Source organism: Amblyraja radiata, chromosome 45 (assembly GCF_010909765.2).
Source record: "Amblyraja radiata isolate CabotCenter1 chromosome 45, sAmbRad1.1.pri, whole genome shotgun sequence".
In the NCBI taxonomy this organism is placed as follows: Eukaryota; Metazoa; Chordata; class Chondrichthyes; order Rajiformes; family Rajidae; genus Amblyraja; species Amblyraja radiata.
In genome coordinates, this window is record NC_046000.1 from 15,518,081 (window position 1) to 15,533,860 (window position 15,780).

Here is a 15,780-nt window from a genome sequence, read left to right on the forward strand (position 1 = left end):
GGAGATTATCCATGTGGAAACAACACCGGCAGTTACTGTGTCACACTGGTTCTGATTTCATCCCCTTGCAGCCCCTCGAAAAACACCCCTCTCGTAGACGGTGGCTGGAATCCGAGCATTTCCCTTCCGGCCCGACGCCAACAGATGAGTTTCACGATGATGCGGGGTCTGATGGCTTGAAGAGGAAGAAAGGAAGGAAGGGGCAGTGAGGGTTGAGGCGGGACACAAGAGGACCATTTGCAACAAGGGCCCAGAGCAGATGATTCACAAGTTGTTGTGTCCAAAGCCCAAAGACATGCAGCAAGGCTGACTGGTGCTGTAGAGAGGGGCCCGGGAGAATGAGAGGGACCTTGCTGTGTGGGAGAGAACAGATTCCTGGGGTGCAGGGAGATAGGGAAAGGGGTGACAGTGTTATCATGCTGCCTTGTCCCCCGAAGAGATGTGCCACGGTGAATCTGGATGGTGAATGGATGTAGAGAGGATGTTTCCACCTGTGGGAGAGTCTAGGACCAGAGGGCACAGCCTCAGAATTAAAGGACATTCCTTTGGGAAGGAGACGATGAAGAATTTCTTTAGTCAGAGGGTGGTGAATCTGTGGAATTCTTTGCCACAGACGGCTGTGGAGGCCAAGTCAGTGGATATTTTTAAGACAGAGATAGATAGATTCTTGACTAATACGGTTGTCAGGGGTTATGGGGAGAAGGCAGGAGAATGGGGTTAGGAGGGAGAGATAGATCAGCCATGATTGAATGGTGGAGTAGACTTGATGGGCCGAATGGCCTAATTCTGCTGCTATCACTTACAATCATAAGTGATAGTAGCAGAACTAGGCCATTCAGCCCATCGAGTCTACTCCGCCATTCAATCATGGCAGATTCACAGGGTCAGGAGAGATAGAGACAGAGAGAGAGGCCATTGTTAGCCATGGTCCTGGTTAATGTTAGCAAGGGAACTGTAACTCTACTCGGTGGGTCAGGCAGCTGCCGTGAAGATAGAAACACACTCAGCAGACGGGTGGATGAGCAGCTGAACTGAGAGACAGGGCGGTTACAGAAGGTAGGGGAGAGGGAGAGGGGTGGGATGGGAGGCAGGAGATGAAGGTGGGTGGAGAAGTTGGATTGAGTAAGGAACGGGAGAGAGAAGCAGAATAGGTTTTCTGTATTGGGGACAAATGACCACAGGTGTTGGAAACTGGAGCAAAAACAGAGCGCTGGAGAACTCAGCAGGTCAGGCAGCATCTGTGGAGGGAAAGGGCTGGCCCACACAAGACCCTGGTTGCCTCTACTCTCACCACTCTTACAATGGGCAGGGATTTCCAGACCTCCAGCAGTTGGCCTTGCACCCCGCCTTGTGTCATTTGGGGACCTTCCCTCCTGGAGAGTGTACAGATGAGACACAAAATGCTGGAGTAACTCAGCGGGACAGGCAGCATCTCTGGAGAGAAGGAATGGGCGACGTTTCGGGTCGAGACCCTTCTTCAGACAGACCAGATCTCGACCCGAAACGTCACCCATTCTTCTCTCCAGAGATGCTGCCTGTCCCGCTGAGTTACTCCAGCATTTTGTGTGTCCCTCTTTGATTTAAACCAGCATCTGCTGTTCCTCCCCACACAATGTACAGAGGAGAATGGGATCTCTGCTCGTGTTTGTGTCTCACAGATGCTGCCTGGCCCGCCGAGTGCCTCCAGCGTTCTTGATTTTTACCGCACATTCCCAGCACCTGCGGCATTTAGCTTTAAGCGGGATGGGTGGGATACCTGGACACCAAGGGTTAAATTACAAGCAGCCACCCCACAAGTCGAGGACACACTCCCGGGAATTTCTACGGTTAAGGAGTGATGTGAGTGTGGATTCCAGGGAAGCTTAGAGTTGGGACAGAGAGAGACTCTAACCGCTGGCCAGAGTTTCTGGAGCAACCTTCAAACCATCAGACCCTGTGCTCCACTCTCCTCAGTTGCTGCAAGGTGTGCCTAATGAAAGCAGACATGAAAATGGACAGCCTCCGCTCAGCCCGGGTATCCGTCACTCTGCTTAGTCCTGTTGGTAATAGATTCTATCCCACCTTTTGCTTCCTCCCCCCTCCCCCCCGACTCTCCCTCCCCCACCGCTGAACGTTTCTGGGCAGGTGACGATATCGGTGGACGGGATCCTGACCACCACAGGGTACACGCAGGAGGACTACACCATGCTGGGCTCTGATGACTTCTTCTACATCGGGGGCAGCCCGAGCACGGCCGACCTCCCTGGCTCTCCCGTCAGTAACAACTTCATGGGATGCCTGAAGGATGTGAGTATGGCCAGTGATCCAACTATAGTCTACAGATACGGTGTGGGAACAGGCCCCTTAGCCAACTGCGTCTGCACCGACCAGCGACCCCCCCGTACAACACTCTACAGATACAGCACGGAAACAGGCCCTTCAGCCCACTGCATCCGTGCTGACCAGCGATCCCCCCCCGTACAACACTCTACAGATACAGCACGGAAACAGGCCCTTCGGCCCACCGGGTCCGTGCCGACCAGCGATCCCCCCGTACAACACTCTACAGATACGGCACGGAAACAGGCCCTTCAGCCAACTGCGTCCGTGCCGACCAGCGATCCCCCCATACAACACTCTACAGATACAGCACAGAAACAGGCCCTTCGGCCCACCGGGTCCGTGCCGACCAGCGATCCCCCCGTACAACACTCTACAGATACGGTGTGGAAAGGTCCCTTAGCCAACTGCGTCCGTGCTGACCAGCGATCCCCCCGTACAACACTCTACAGATACAGCACGGAAACAGGCCCTTCGGCCCACCGGGTCCGTGCCGACCAGCGATCCCCCCGTACAACACTCTACAGATACAGCACGGAAACAGGCCCTTCAGCCCACTGCATCCGTGCTGACCAGCGATCCCCCCGTACAACACTCTACAGATACAGCACGGAAACAGGCCCTTCAGCCAACTGCGTTCGTGCTGACCAGCGATCCCCCCGTACAACACTCTACAGATACAGCACGGAAACAGGCCCTTCAGCCCACCGGGTCCGTGCTGACCAGCGATCCCCCCGTACAACACTCTACAGATACGGTGTAGAAACAGGCCCTTCAGCCCACTGCATCCGTGCTGACCAGCGATCCCCCCGTACAACACTCTACAGATACGGTGTAGAAACAGGCCCCTCGGCCCACTGCATCCGCGCCGACCAGCGATCCCCGCACACTAACACTGCCCTACACACACTGGGGACAATTTACATTTTATACCAAGCCAATTAACCTACAAAACTGCACATGTTTGGAGTGGGAGGAAACCAGAGCACCCGGAGAAAACCCAGGCAGGTCACAGGGAGAACGTGCAAACTCCATACAGGCAGCACCCCAGGTCGAACCTGGGTCTCCGGCGCTGTGAGGCAGTACTCCACCACTGCACCACCGTGACACTCCATTGTGTGGAGTCTGTACGGAGTTTGTACGTCACTGAGGATGAATCTTGGCCAGGCACTGGCTGCCTGTGGCGATGGTCTTGGCTAGGCACTGGCTAGGCTTGGCTACCTGTGGCGATGGTCTTGGCCAGGCACTGGCTAGGCTTGGCTACCTGTGGCGATGGTCTTGGCCAGGCACTGGCTAGGCTTGGCTACCTGTGGCGATGGTCTTGGCCAGGCACTGGCTACCTGTGGCGATGGTCTTGGCCAGGCACTGGCTACCTGTGGCGATGGTCTTGGCTAGACACTGGCTACCTGTGGCGATGGTCTTGGCTAGACACTGGCTACCTGTGGCGATGGTCTTGGCTAGACACTGGCTACCTGTGGCGATGGTCTTGGCCAGGCACTGGCTACCTGTGGCGATGGTCTTGGCTAGACACTGGCCAGGCACTGGCTACCTGTGGCGATGGTCTTACTGAAACTGCTTGTCTTTTGCTCAGGTTGTCTACAAGAACAACGACTTTAAACTGGAGCTGTCACGACTGGCGAAGGAAGGTGACTCCAAGATGAAGGTGCACGGGGATCTCCTGTTCAAGTGCGAGGACGTGGCAGCCTTGGACCCCGTCACCTTCGAGGCCCCCGAAGCCTTCATCTCCCTCCCCAAGTGGAACACCAAGAAGACGGGCTCCATCTCCTTCGACTTCTGCACCACGGAGCCCAGCGGCCTCTTGCTGTTCAGCCACGGCAAGCCGCAGCACCCGAAGGAGAATCGTGGCGAGCGGCTGCAGAAGGTGGACTACTTTGCCATGGAGCTGCTGGATGGCTTCCTCTTCCTCCTGCTCGACATGGGCTCAGGAGCCATCAAAGTCCGCGCCACCAACAAGAAGGTCAACGACGGAGAGTGGTGTCACGTGGACTTCCAGCGAGACGGGCGCTCAGGTGGGCGTGGGGCGGGTGGTGGAGCTACAGGGGCCGAGGTGTGAGGGGCGGTGGGGACCTGGTGAAGGGGTGTACGTCACACAACGTGGCACAAAGCCACCAATGGTTGGACAAGACGGACACAAAAAGCTGGAGTAACTCAGCGGGTCAGGCAGCATCTGTGGAGAACATGGATAGGTGACGTTTCACAGAGTGCTGGAGTAACTCAGCGGGTCAGGCAGCATCTGTGGGGAACATGGATAGGTGACGTTTCACAGAGTGCTGGAGTAACTCAGCGGGTGCAGCAGCATCTATGGAGCTAAAGAAATAGGCAACGTTTCGGGCCGAAACCCGGAAGGGTTTCGACCCGAAACGTTGCCTATTTCTAGAAGGATTTCGGCCCGAAACGTTGCCTATTTCCTTCGCTCCATAGATGCTGCTGCACCATAACTCAGCGGGTCAGGCAGCATCTGTGGAGAACATGGATAGGTGACGTTTCACAGAGTGCTGGAGTAACTCAGCGGGTCAGGCAGCATCTGTGGGGAACATGGATAGGTGACGTTTCACAGAGTGCTGGAGTAACTCAGCGGGTCAGGCAGCATCTGTGGGGAACATGGATAGGTTGCATTTCACAGAGTACTGGAGTAACTCAGCGAGTCAGGCAGCATCTGTGGGGAACATGGATAGGTGACGTTTCACAGAGTGCTGGAGTAACTCAGCGGGTCAGGCAGCATCTGTGGGGAACATGGATAGGTGACGTTTTAGGTCGAGAGCCTTCTTCAGACTGAGAGTCAGGGGAGAGGGAAAAGAGAGATATAGACGGTGATGTAGAGAGATGTCGAACAAATGGATGAAAGATATGCAGAAAAGTACCGATTATAAAGGAAACAGGCCATTGTTGGCTGGGTGAACACGAGTTGCTGACAATGAGACTGAAATGAGACAATGAAAAAAGGACTAGACAAGCTAGATGCAGGAAAAATGTTCCCAATGTTGGGTGAGTCCAGAACCAGGGGCCATGGTCTTAGAATAAAGGTGAGGTCATTTAAGGCTGAGGTGAGAATTTTTTTTTTCACCCAGAGAGTTGTGAATTTGTGGAATTCCCTGCCACAGAGGGCAGTGGAGGCCAAGTCACTGGATGGATTTAAGAGAGAGTTAGATAGAGCTCTAGGGGCTAGTGGAGTCAAGGGATATGGGGAGAAGGCAGGCACGGGTTATTAATAGGGGATGATCAGCCATGATCACAATGAATGGCGGTGCTGGCTCAAAGGGCCGAATGGCCTCCTCCTGCACCTATTTTCTATGTTCCTATGAGACTCAACAAGACGACTTTGAAACTGGTACAACTTGGGTGGAGGAGGGATTGAATGAGAGGGGAAGTCTAGGCTACTTGACATTAGAGAAATCACTATTCATACCACTGGGGTGTAAGCTGCCCAAGTGAAATATGAGGTGCTGTTCCTCCAATTTGCGTGTGGCCTCACTCTGACAGTGGAGGAGGCCCAGGACAGAAAGATCAGTGTGGGAATGGGAAGGGAAATTCAAGTGTTTGGCAACTGGGAGATCGCGTAGGTCTAGGCAGGCTTGAGCGAAGGTGTATCTCATCCATGGTCCAGGGCCCTCTCATCCACGGACTGGGTTGGATCTCATCCTTGGTGAGTGTGGGATGGGAGGTTGACCCGGGGAAGGTTGGAGAACATGTTTAAACAGCGGCAAGGGAATGGAAGAGCTGGGTGACTAGGGTGGGAACCCTTACACTCTCTCTCTCTCTGCCTCTCCGCACCTCCCCCACCCCACTCATTATATCCCTTTGTTATCATCTATTCCACAGCCAACAATGGACCATTGTGGGCTCCACCTTTCCTTGGTCATCAGTGCCGGCTTTGATTCCCTCTCCCCTGACTCTCAGTCTGAAGAAGGGTCTCGACCCGAAACGTCACCCATTCCTTGTCTCCAGAGATGCTTGCTGTCCCGCTGAGTTAGTTACTCCAGCAGTATGCGTCTAGTTTGGGAAGTGTTGAGTAGGATGGTCCAAAGATCACCCTCATAGACTGACAAACAGCATCTGTTGAGGTGAAGGGTTAGTGTAAATTGTCCCTGGTGTGTGTAGGATAGTGTTAGTGTGCGGGAATTGCTGGTTGGTGCCTGATTCCGTGCTGAACTAAAGGTGAAAGGTGGGGGGGAGTGTGCGTTGTCAGTGCTGTGACTGTCTGCCCTGTCCTTGCCGGCAGGTTCGATCTCGGTGAACAGCCGGCACCTGCCGTTCGTGGCTAATGGGGAGAGTGAGATCCTGGACCTAGACAGCGCCATGTACCTGGGTGGGCTGCCCGACAACAAGGTGGACCTGCTGCTGCCGCCGGAGCTGTGGACGGCGTTCCTCAACTACGGCTACGTGGGCTGCGTGCGCGACCTGTTCATCGACGGGCAGAGCCGCGACGTGCGGCACTTGGCCGAGGTGCAGAACACCGGCGGGGTCAGCGGCTTCTGCACCCGCGAGACGCTGAAACAGTGCGGCGCCAGGCCCTGTCGCAACGGTGGCAGCTGCCGCGAGGGATGGAACCGCTACATCTGCGACTGTATCGGCACCGGCTACTTCGGCAAGAACTGCGAGACAGGTGGGTGCAGTGCAGCAACAGGCCCTTCAGCCCATCCTGGCCCTGCCCAACTAAACTGAACAATGCAGCCCAGACCGTGGGGCTAGGAGGGAGAGAGATATCAGCCATGATTGAATGGGCCGAATGGCCTCAATCTACTCCCATCACTTATGACCTTACGACCATCACACAAACCATCCTCCCTCCATTGACCAACTCATCTCATCTCGCTGCTTGTGTGGAAAGGGGGCGGGTCACAAGTGGAGGAGTTCACCCTTCTCCCATCAGGCACACATTCGTCATCATGCTCACACCCGCCACACTCGTCACCTGGCTCACACCCGCCACACTGCACAAACCTGCCACACTGCACACACCAGCCACACTGCACACACCCGCCACACTGCACACACCCGCCACACTGCACACACCCGCCACACTGCACACACCCGCCACACTGCACACACCCGCCACACTGCACACACTGTACACACTACACACCCGCCACACTGCACACACCCGCCACACTGCACACACCCGCCACACTGCACACACCCGCCACACTGCACACACCCGCCACACTGCACACACCCGCCACACTGCACACACCCGCCACACTGCACACACCCGCCACACTGCACACACCCCCCACACTGCACACACCCGCCACACTGCACACACCGCCACACTGCACACACCCGCCACACTGCACACGCTGCACACGCCCGCCACACTGCACACACCCGCCACACTGCACACACCTGCCACACTGCACACACCCGCCACACTGCACACACCCGCCACACTGCACACACCCGCCACACTGCACACACCCGCCACACTGCACACACCCGCCACACTGCACACCCCCGCCACACTGCACACACCCGCCACACTGCACACGCTGCACACGCCCGCCACACTGCACACACCCGCCACACTGCACACACCTGCCACACTGCACACACCCGCCACACTGCACACACCCGCCACACTGCACACACCCGCCACACTGCACACACCCGCCACACTGCACACACCTGCCACACTGCACACACCCGCCACACTGCACACACCCGCCACACTGCACACACCCGCCACACTGCACACACCCGCCACACTCGTCACCTGGCTCACACCCGCCACACTGCTCACACCCGCCACACTGCACACTGCACACACCCGCCACACTGCACACACCCGCCACACTCGTCACCTGGCTCACACCCGCCACACTGCACACACCCGCCACACTGCACACACCCGCCACACTGCACACACTGCACACACCCGCCACACTGCACACACCTGCCACACTGCACACACCTGCCACACTGCACACACCCGCCACACTGCACACACCCGCCACACTGCACACACTGCACACACCCGCCACACTGCACACACCCGCCACACTGCACACACCCGCCACACTGCTCACGCCCGCCACACTGCACACACCCGCCACACTGCACACACCCGCCACACTGCACACACTGCACACACCCGCCACACTGCACACACCTGCCACACTGCACACACTGCACACACCCGCCACACTGCACACACCCGCCACACTGCACACACCCGCCACACTGCACACACCCGCCACACTGCACACACTGCACACACCCGCCACACTGCACACACCTGCCACACTGCACATACCCGCCACACTGCACACACCGCCACACTGCACACACCCCGCCCACACTGCACACACCCGCCACACTCGCACCTGGCTCACACCCGCCACACTGCACACACCCGCCACACCTGCACACACCCGCCACACTGCCACAACCCGCCACAATGCACACACCCGCCACACTGCACACACCCGCCACACTGCACACACCCGCCACACCTGCACACACCCGCCACACTGCACACGCCCGCCACACTGCACACACCCGCCACACTGCACACACCCGCCACACTGCACACACCCGCCACACTGCACACGCCCGCCACACTGCACACTCCCGCCACACTGCACACACCCGCCACACTGCACACACCCGCCACACTGCACACACCCGCCACACTCGTCACCTGGCTCACACCCGCCACACTGCACACACCCGCCACACTGCACACGCCCGCCACACTGCACACGCCCGCCACACTGCACACGCCCGCCACACTCGTCATCAGGCTAAAGGTATAGAAGTGTAAAAACTATCAGCTTTTTTGGGTCTATCCCAACGTTTAAGAAACAGACAGGTCCATGGATAGGACAGGTTTGGAGGGATAGGGACCAAATGCAGGCAGGTGGGACTAGTGTAGATGGGACATGTTGGCCGGTGTGGGCAAGTTGGGATGAAGGGCCTGTTTCCACGCTGTTATCACTCTATGACTCAATGAACTAAAGTTAGCCTCTTTTTTAACCAAAAATAATTCTAATCAATTATTTACAAAAATGATATGTACAATACAAAACAATACAAACAAGCCCAACACCATCATACAAAGTAAATCAAATATTCTTACATTCTAAATATTCAATAATTATTTCCCCATCCTTATTTAGGACACATTCCACTCCCCCACGGTGCCCAGCGGTCCTGGAAATAGAGTCACAGAGTGATACAGCAGGGAAACAGGCCCTTCGACCCAACTTGCCCACATCGGCCAACATGTCCCATCTATACTAGTCCCTCCTGCCTGCGTTTGGTCCATATCCCTCCAAACCTGTCCTATCCATGTACCTGTCTAACTGTTTCTTAAATGTTGGGATAGTCCCAGCCTCAACTACCTCCTCCGGCAGCTCGTTCCACACACCCACCACCCTCTGTGTGGAAAAGTTACCCCTCAGATTTGTATCCAATCTTTCCCCCTTCACCTTAAACCCATGTCCTCTGGCCCTCGATTCCCCTACTCTGGGCAAGAGACTCTGTGGGTCTACCCGATCTAGTCCTCTCATGATCTATAAGATCATCCCTCATCCTCCTGCGCTCCAAGGAGTAGAGTCCCAGCCTGCTCAACCTCTCCCTGTAGCTCACACCCTCTTGTCCTGGCAACATCCTGGTGAATCTTCTCTGAACCCTTTCCAGCTTGACATCATGTTTGCTATAACATGGAGCCCACAACTGCACCCAATACTGTAAACGCGGTGTCCCAGGGCCCCCGTGGACAGCGTGTAGTCCACCTCTAAAACCAGCCGGGCGCGGACATAACGGCGGACAATGGTCAGACAGCCGGCTGGGGCAAGAGTCTGCCTGGTTGTATGTATGTGGTGTGTGTGCTTCTACCCACAGAGGGCACCGTGCTGAGCTACGATGGCAGCATGTACCTGAAGATCATGATGCCAATGGTCATGCACACAGAGGCTGAGGACATCTCCCTGCGCTTCATGTCGCAGCGAGCGTACGGGCTCCTGATGGCCACCACGTCCAAGGACTCAGCAGACACCCTGCGGCTGGAGCTGGACGGTGGCCGGGTCAAGCTGACCGTCAACCTAGGTAACGCCCTCTCCACCCGCCCTCCATCCCAGGGATGGCAGCAGCCAAGCCTTGACCATTCAACGGCTGGCTAGCAGGGAGCCAGACAGTCTGAAGAAGGGTCTTGACCCGAAATGTCACCCTTTCCTTCGCTCCAGAGATGCTGCCGGTCCCGCTGAGTTACTCCAGCACTCTGTGTCCATGTTCCTACCAGACCTCTACCAGTCTGTTCCCGGGAACAGTCATGTTTCTGCGGCATGGACGGACAGCGGGTAGTGCTGCTGCCTCACAGCGCCAGAGACACGGGTCCCATCCTGACCATGGGCGCTGTCTGTACGGAGTTTGCACGTTCTCCCGTGACCCGCGTGGGTTTTTCCCAGGTGCTCAGGTTTCCTCCCACACTCCAAAGACGTGCGGGTTTGTAAGCTAATTGGCTTCTGTTAATTCTCCCTAGTGTGTGTAGGATAATCTTAGTGTGCGGGGATCGCTGGTCGGCGTGGACTCGATGGGCCGAAGGGCCTGTTTCCGCGCTGTATCTCTAAACTAAACTAAGTTTAGCCAATGAATGTCTGGCCCCTGCTCCATGCTGCTGTGAATGGGCAAAACTTGAGCTGTTTCCTTGAATCATTCTTCAGTTCCATCTTTTAACAGCTCCATAACCCTCAATCTCATCTGTTCGTTACCACTGTGTCTGTCTTTAAGTCTAATCCTCTCAGCCATCCTTACCCACAGTAAAGGCACCAGCTCTTTGATCGATGGCTGTGTTTAAATGTGGTTTGCAGCTGGCATCGTGCCTTGTTTCCACATTCTGGGCAACCTCCAGCATTGTTCACTGATGGCGACCAGAGTGAGTGTCACGGACATTCCCCGGACTCCAGTCAAGTTTCCACCAGTGGCCATTTGGAGGCGGTCTATGTGAGCGCAGATGCACAGAAGAGTCAGCCAGAAATACGGCACGGTGGCGCAGCGGGTAGAGCTGCTGCCTCCCAGCGCCAGAGACCCGGGTTCGATCCCGACTACAGGTGCTGTCTGTGCAGAGTTTGTACGTTCTACCTGTGACCGTGTGGGTTTTCTCCGGATGCTCCGGTTTCCTCCCGCACTCCAAAGACGTGCGGGTTTGTAGGTTAATTGGCTTCTGTTAATTTTCCCTAGTGTGTAGTTTAGAAGTACTGTGCGGGGGGATCGCTGGTCAGCGCGGACTTGGTGGGCCGAAGGGCCTGTTTCCATGCTGCATCTGTAAACTAGACGAGACAGTGACCCATTGACGGTGGAAACAGGGCACGAGCTGGTGCAGGGGGGGGGGGGGGGGGGCCGGGGCGGAAGCGGAAGAAACCCCCAGCCCTTCACCCTCGTGGGTCTGGGTGGAAACACGTGGTCTAGACGTGTCCACAGAGGGCCACACAGGAGCCCAATGTTGTGGGCGTGACCGGGGGCAAGTTGAGAATGGGGCATGAAGGAGGCCTAGAGATTGGGGGAAAAGTCAAGTGTTGGGGGTCAGGGTAAAGGTCAGGGGTCGGGGTCAGGTGTTGGGGTACAGGGGAAAGGTCAAGTGTTGGGGTACAGGGTAAAGGTCAGGTGTCCGGGTACAGGGGTCAGGGTGAAGGTCAACTGTTGGGTAGAGTGGAGGGCAGAGGTTGGGGTTCAGCCGAGAGGCAGAGTAGTCAGGTGTTGGGGGTCAGGTGTCCGGGTACAGGGGTCAGGGTAAAAGTCAGGGGTCAGGGCAGGTGTTGGGGTACAGGGGTCAGGGTAAAGGTGAGGGGTCAGGGCAAAGGTCAGATGTTGGGGCGAGCTTGTGTAGGAGGCACATTGGTCCCATGTGAAGGGTGCTTGGCCCCCCAGAGTGACGTTACGGGGTGTAAACGCCACAGTGGGAGTGTCCCACATGACGCAGGGACTTTGTGAAGCAAGTAGCGAACAAGTGCAGTGAAGAATAGGCGGTGAGTGAGTTTGGGCCGTTGGGATGGAGGGCAGGCTGGGACCGTGACTACCTTCTGCTCCTGAACCCTGGATGGCTGTAAGTTTGTGGATGTGTTAAAGGCTCTCCTTGTGGTGAGCTGCAATGTGGGATCGCCATCACAGGGCCAGGCTCTCTCCCCTCCCCTCCCTTTCCTCCCTCCTCTACATTCCCAGCGGCGAGGCCCTGGTGACCAGCCGTCGCATCAACCATGGTCCCAGCTCGCAGCTACCACCGCATGCTTTAACAAGGTCGATGAGGTCAAGAGAGGGTCAGAAGCACAAACACATCGTCTCTGGACAGAAACAATCCCACATCATGCTCTGTATATCACAATGTCCAAAACACACAGAGTCTTGTGTAATGCACTGGCCAACACAACACACACTGCACCATTACACAACACTGTGTTCACTACCCTAGTGTGTAACACACTACCATTACACAACACTGTGTTCACTACACACACACCCTGCTGTGTAACACACTGTACCATTACACAACACCATGTTCACTACCGTCATCAGCGGTCACTCAAAACGAGTGTGACTGTCCTCTCATGGAGGACGCCTGTGCGTGACATTGTTTAACGTGGGGAGACTGGTGCACAGACGGCCACCCCACGGTCCTTGACAGATCTGGGTCAGGATCCAGTGGCATGGAATCCAAGACGACCGGAGACCCTTTCCTGCTGCAGCCTTCATCCGCCTTCCCAGCTGTTGTGACATGTTCCTCCACTAAGGTCAGCCATCGTCCTCCGCCTGTTCCGCCGTTGAGGTCTTGGTTGGATTGGCTCTTTGTCAGAGACCTCCCCCTCGACCTTACCGCCATGGATGGCTCCAGACGGCATCGCTCTCAGGATCTCAGCTTCTCCACCACAACAAGGAGACAATCCACGGAGAAGAAGTGTTCACTACACACACCTCTAACACATTGTACCCCCGTGTGTAAATCAGGGGGTGCCTGTACACTGCGGCTCCATGTTTAGTATAAGGGATCCCTGGAAGCAGGGCCATTGAAGTTAATGTGTGGTTGTGGTGGACCTGAATGAGGTTTAGTCCTCACCCCTCCCCCGCCCTGCCTGTATCATTGGATGTGCTGAGCCCTGGCAGGTAAGACACATTGCAGCTCTCCTCCCCCTTCCCTCCGGTCATTCCCCCTCCCTCCCCCCCTCCTCTCTCCCTCCCTCCCTCCCTCCCTCCCTCCCTCCCTCCCTCCCTCCATTCCCGGTCATTCCTCAAACGATGGGACAAACCCTTCAATGGCCAGGATCTGCGGCCAAAGCAAAGAGCCACGGCAGCGGTGACCTCTACCCCCCCCCCCCCCCCTGCAGCCCGGCCGGTCGCAACTGCCCACTGAACCCGGCAAGGTCAAACGGTCAGGACAGGGAGACCCTTGACCCAGGAGAGACCACCGCTCCCTGGGGTGTAGTATCACGCTTTATTGCTGCCATCGCCTCACTCCATATCTATCTGGTGCTTTGCACAAGTGTGCGAGAGTGTGTATCTTTGTGTGTGTGCAAGTCCATGTGTGTGTGTGTGCAAGTCCATGTGTGTGTGTGCAAGTCCATATATGTGTGTGTGTAAGTCCATGTGTTTATGTGTGAGTCAGTGTGGGCATTTGTGTGTTTGTGTTCTGTGTGTATTAATCAGTGTGTTAGGGCTGTGTTTGTGATTCTGTGTGTGCGTGTGTGAGAGACTGCGTGTGTGTGACTGAGTGTGATGCTCTGTTTGTATATGTGTCTGCGTCTGTGAGAGTGTGTGTGTGAGAGAGTGTGTGTATGTGATTATCTGTCAGCATGTATGTGTGTCTGCGTGTGTGTGTGATTCTGCGTGTGTGCGTGTGTGAGAGACTGCGTGTGTATGTGACAGTGTGATACTCTGCTTGTATATATGTGTCTGCGTCTCTGTGTGAGAGAGTGTGTATGTGATTATCTTCAGCATGTATGTGTGTCTGCGTGTGTGTGTGTGATTCTCTGTGTGGGTGTGTGTGTATGTGATTATCTGTCAGTATATATGTGTGTCTGTACATGCGTGTGTCTTCATTGTGACTTCCAGTACCGCAGACTTTGTGTTTTTTATTCAATATTTTGCTACCTTCTCTTGATTTTGAGACTAGCCGTGTGCAAATGTGCAGTGTGAAAGTCACCAAGCAAGTCTCCTACATCAGGCCTACATCCCAGGAAGCGGAATTCCATTAACACCCTTGTTGCTGCTCAGATGACGATGAATCTGAGCGGTCTCAGTGAGAGTGGGAACGTGAGCCAATGTGTCTCCCATTTGCTTTCTGTTCCTGACCCACAACTGTGCAAATTGCCCAAACAACGGCCAGGTCTTTGGTTCAAGCTCCTCCGTTGGACCAAAGCCAAAGTCTCAGGTGTGCCGTGGTGGTCAGGTGTGGAGCGCCTGCGATTGACCCATCTCTCACTCCCTGCGGGGGTGGCAGAGGCGTGAGAGGACCTCGGTTATTCCGACCCACCGTTACCACCAGCGACCAGAACAATCGCTCACGCTCCTTGCTCCAAGGTCGGCCTGGACAAGAGGCTTGGCGTTAAGAGCCAGCATGGGAAAGGTTCGCCACAGATCAGGGGTTGGCAAACGTGGGCCGTGGCTCTTTGCATCCACTTTTCTGTGACGGTTGACATCACGTGTTGTACCCTCAGGCCCCGCTGATGACCCCTTACCCCCCCCCCCCCCCATTTGACCAGGGACCCTCAGGGGGCAATGCCGTGGAGGGAGAGCGGTCAAAGTACCGAGTGGTCAGCATTCACCGCAAACTCACCATCGCACAGGCACAGATGTGGCATTGGCTGAGGCACAGCGTCCTCTAACACACCAGGGAACATTCTGCAAACTCAGGAACCTTCAAATCTTGGGGTGGAGATGAGAATGACACAGGTTGGGTTTCCAACCACCAAACACAAAAGGAAAGGCCATGGCTTGTCCAAGGTCCACAATGGGAGATTCTACCTGTTCCGTCTCGGTTGTCAGGAGTTTTCTCCGGTGCCCTCCAACTTCCCAAAGACGTGCAGGTGTAGGTGTGGGATGTGCCGAGAGACTCACCAGACAGTTACTGGATAGAGTGGATGTGGAGAGGATGTTTCCACTAGTGGGAGAGTCTAGGACCAGAGGGCACAGCCTCACAATTAAAGGACCTTCCTTTAGGAAGGAGATGAGGAGGAATTTCTTTAGTCAGAGGGTGGTGAATTTGTGGAATTCTTGGCCACAGACGGCTGTGGAGGCCACAAGTCAGTGGATATTTTTAAGGCAGAGATAGATAGATTCTTGATTAGTACAGGTGTCAGGGGTTATGGGGAGAAGGCAGGAGAATGTAATTGAGAGGGGGAGATAGATCAGCAGAGTAGACATGATGGGCCGAATGGCCTAATTCTTCTCCAAGAACTTTATTCATAAGCTGGTTGCCTTGAATGGGACCAAATGAGACCGGGGTGTTGATGAGTC

The 15,780-nt window shown here is 55.6% G+C and overlaps 1 protein-coding gene across 1 annotated transcript in view; it reads left to right on the forward strand.

Moving 5' to 3' along the window:
• The window catches only part of LOC116968467 (neurexin-2-like), a 240,277-nt gene that overhangs the window by 190,428 nt on the left and 34,069 nt on the right, over positions 1-15,780 (forward strand). The window contains exons 7-10 of the mRNA XM_033015231.1: positions 2,125-2,286; positions 3,911-4,349; positions 6,560-6,943; positions 10,183-10,386. Coding sequence (XP_032871122.1) covers positions 2,125-2,286; positions 3,911-4,349; positions 6,560-6,943; positions 10,183-10,386 — 1,189 coding nt within the window. The remainder of the gene's footprint in view (positions 1-2,124; positions 2,287-3,910; positions 4,350-6,559; positions 6,944-10,182; positions 10,387-15,780) is intronic.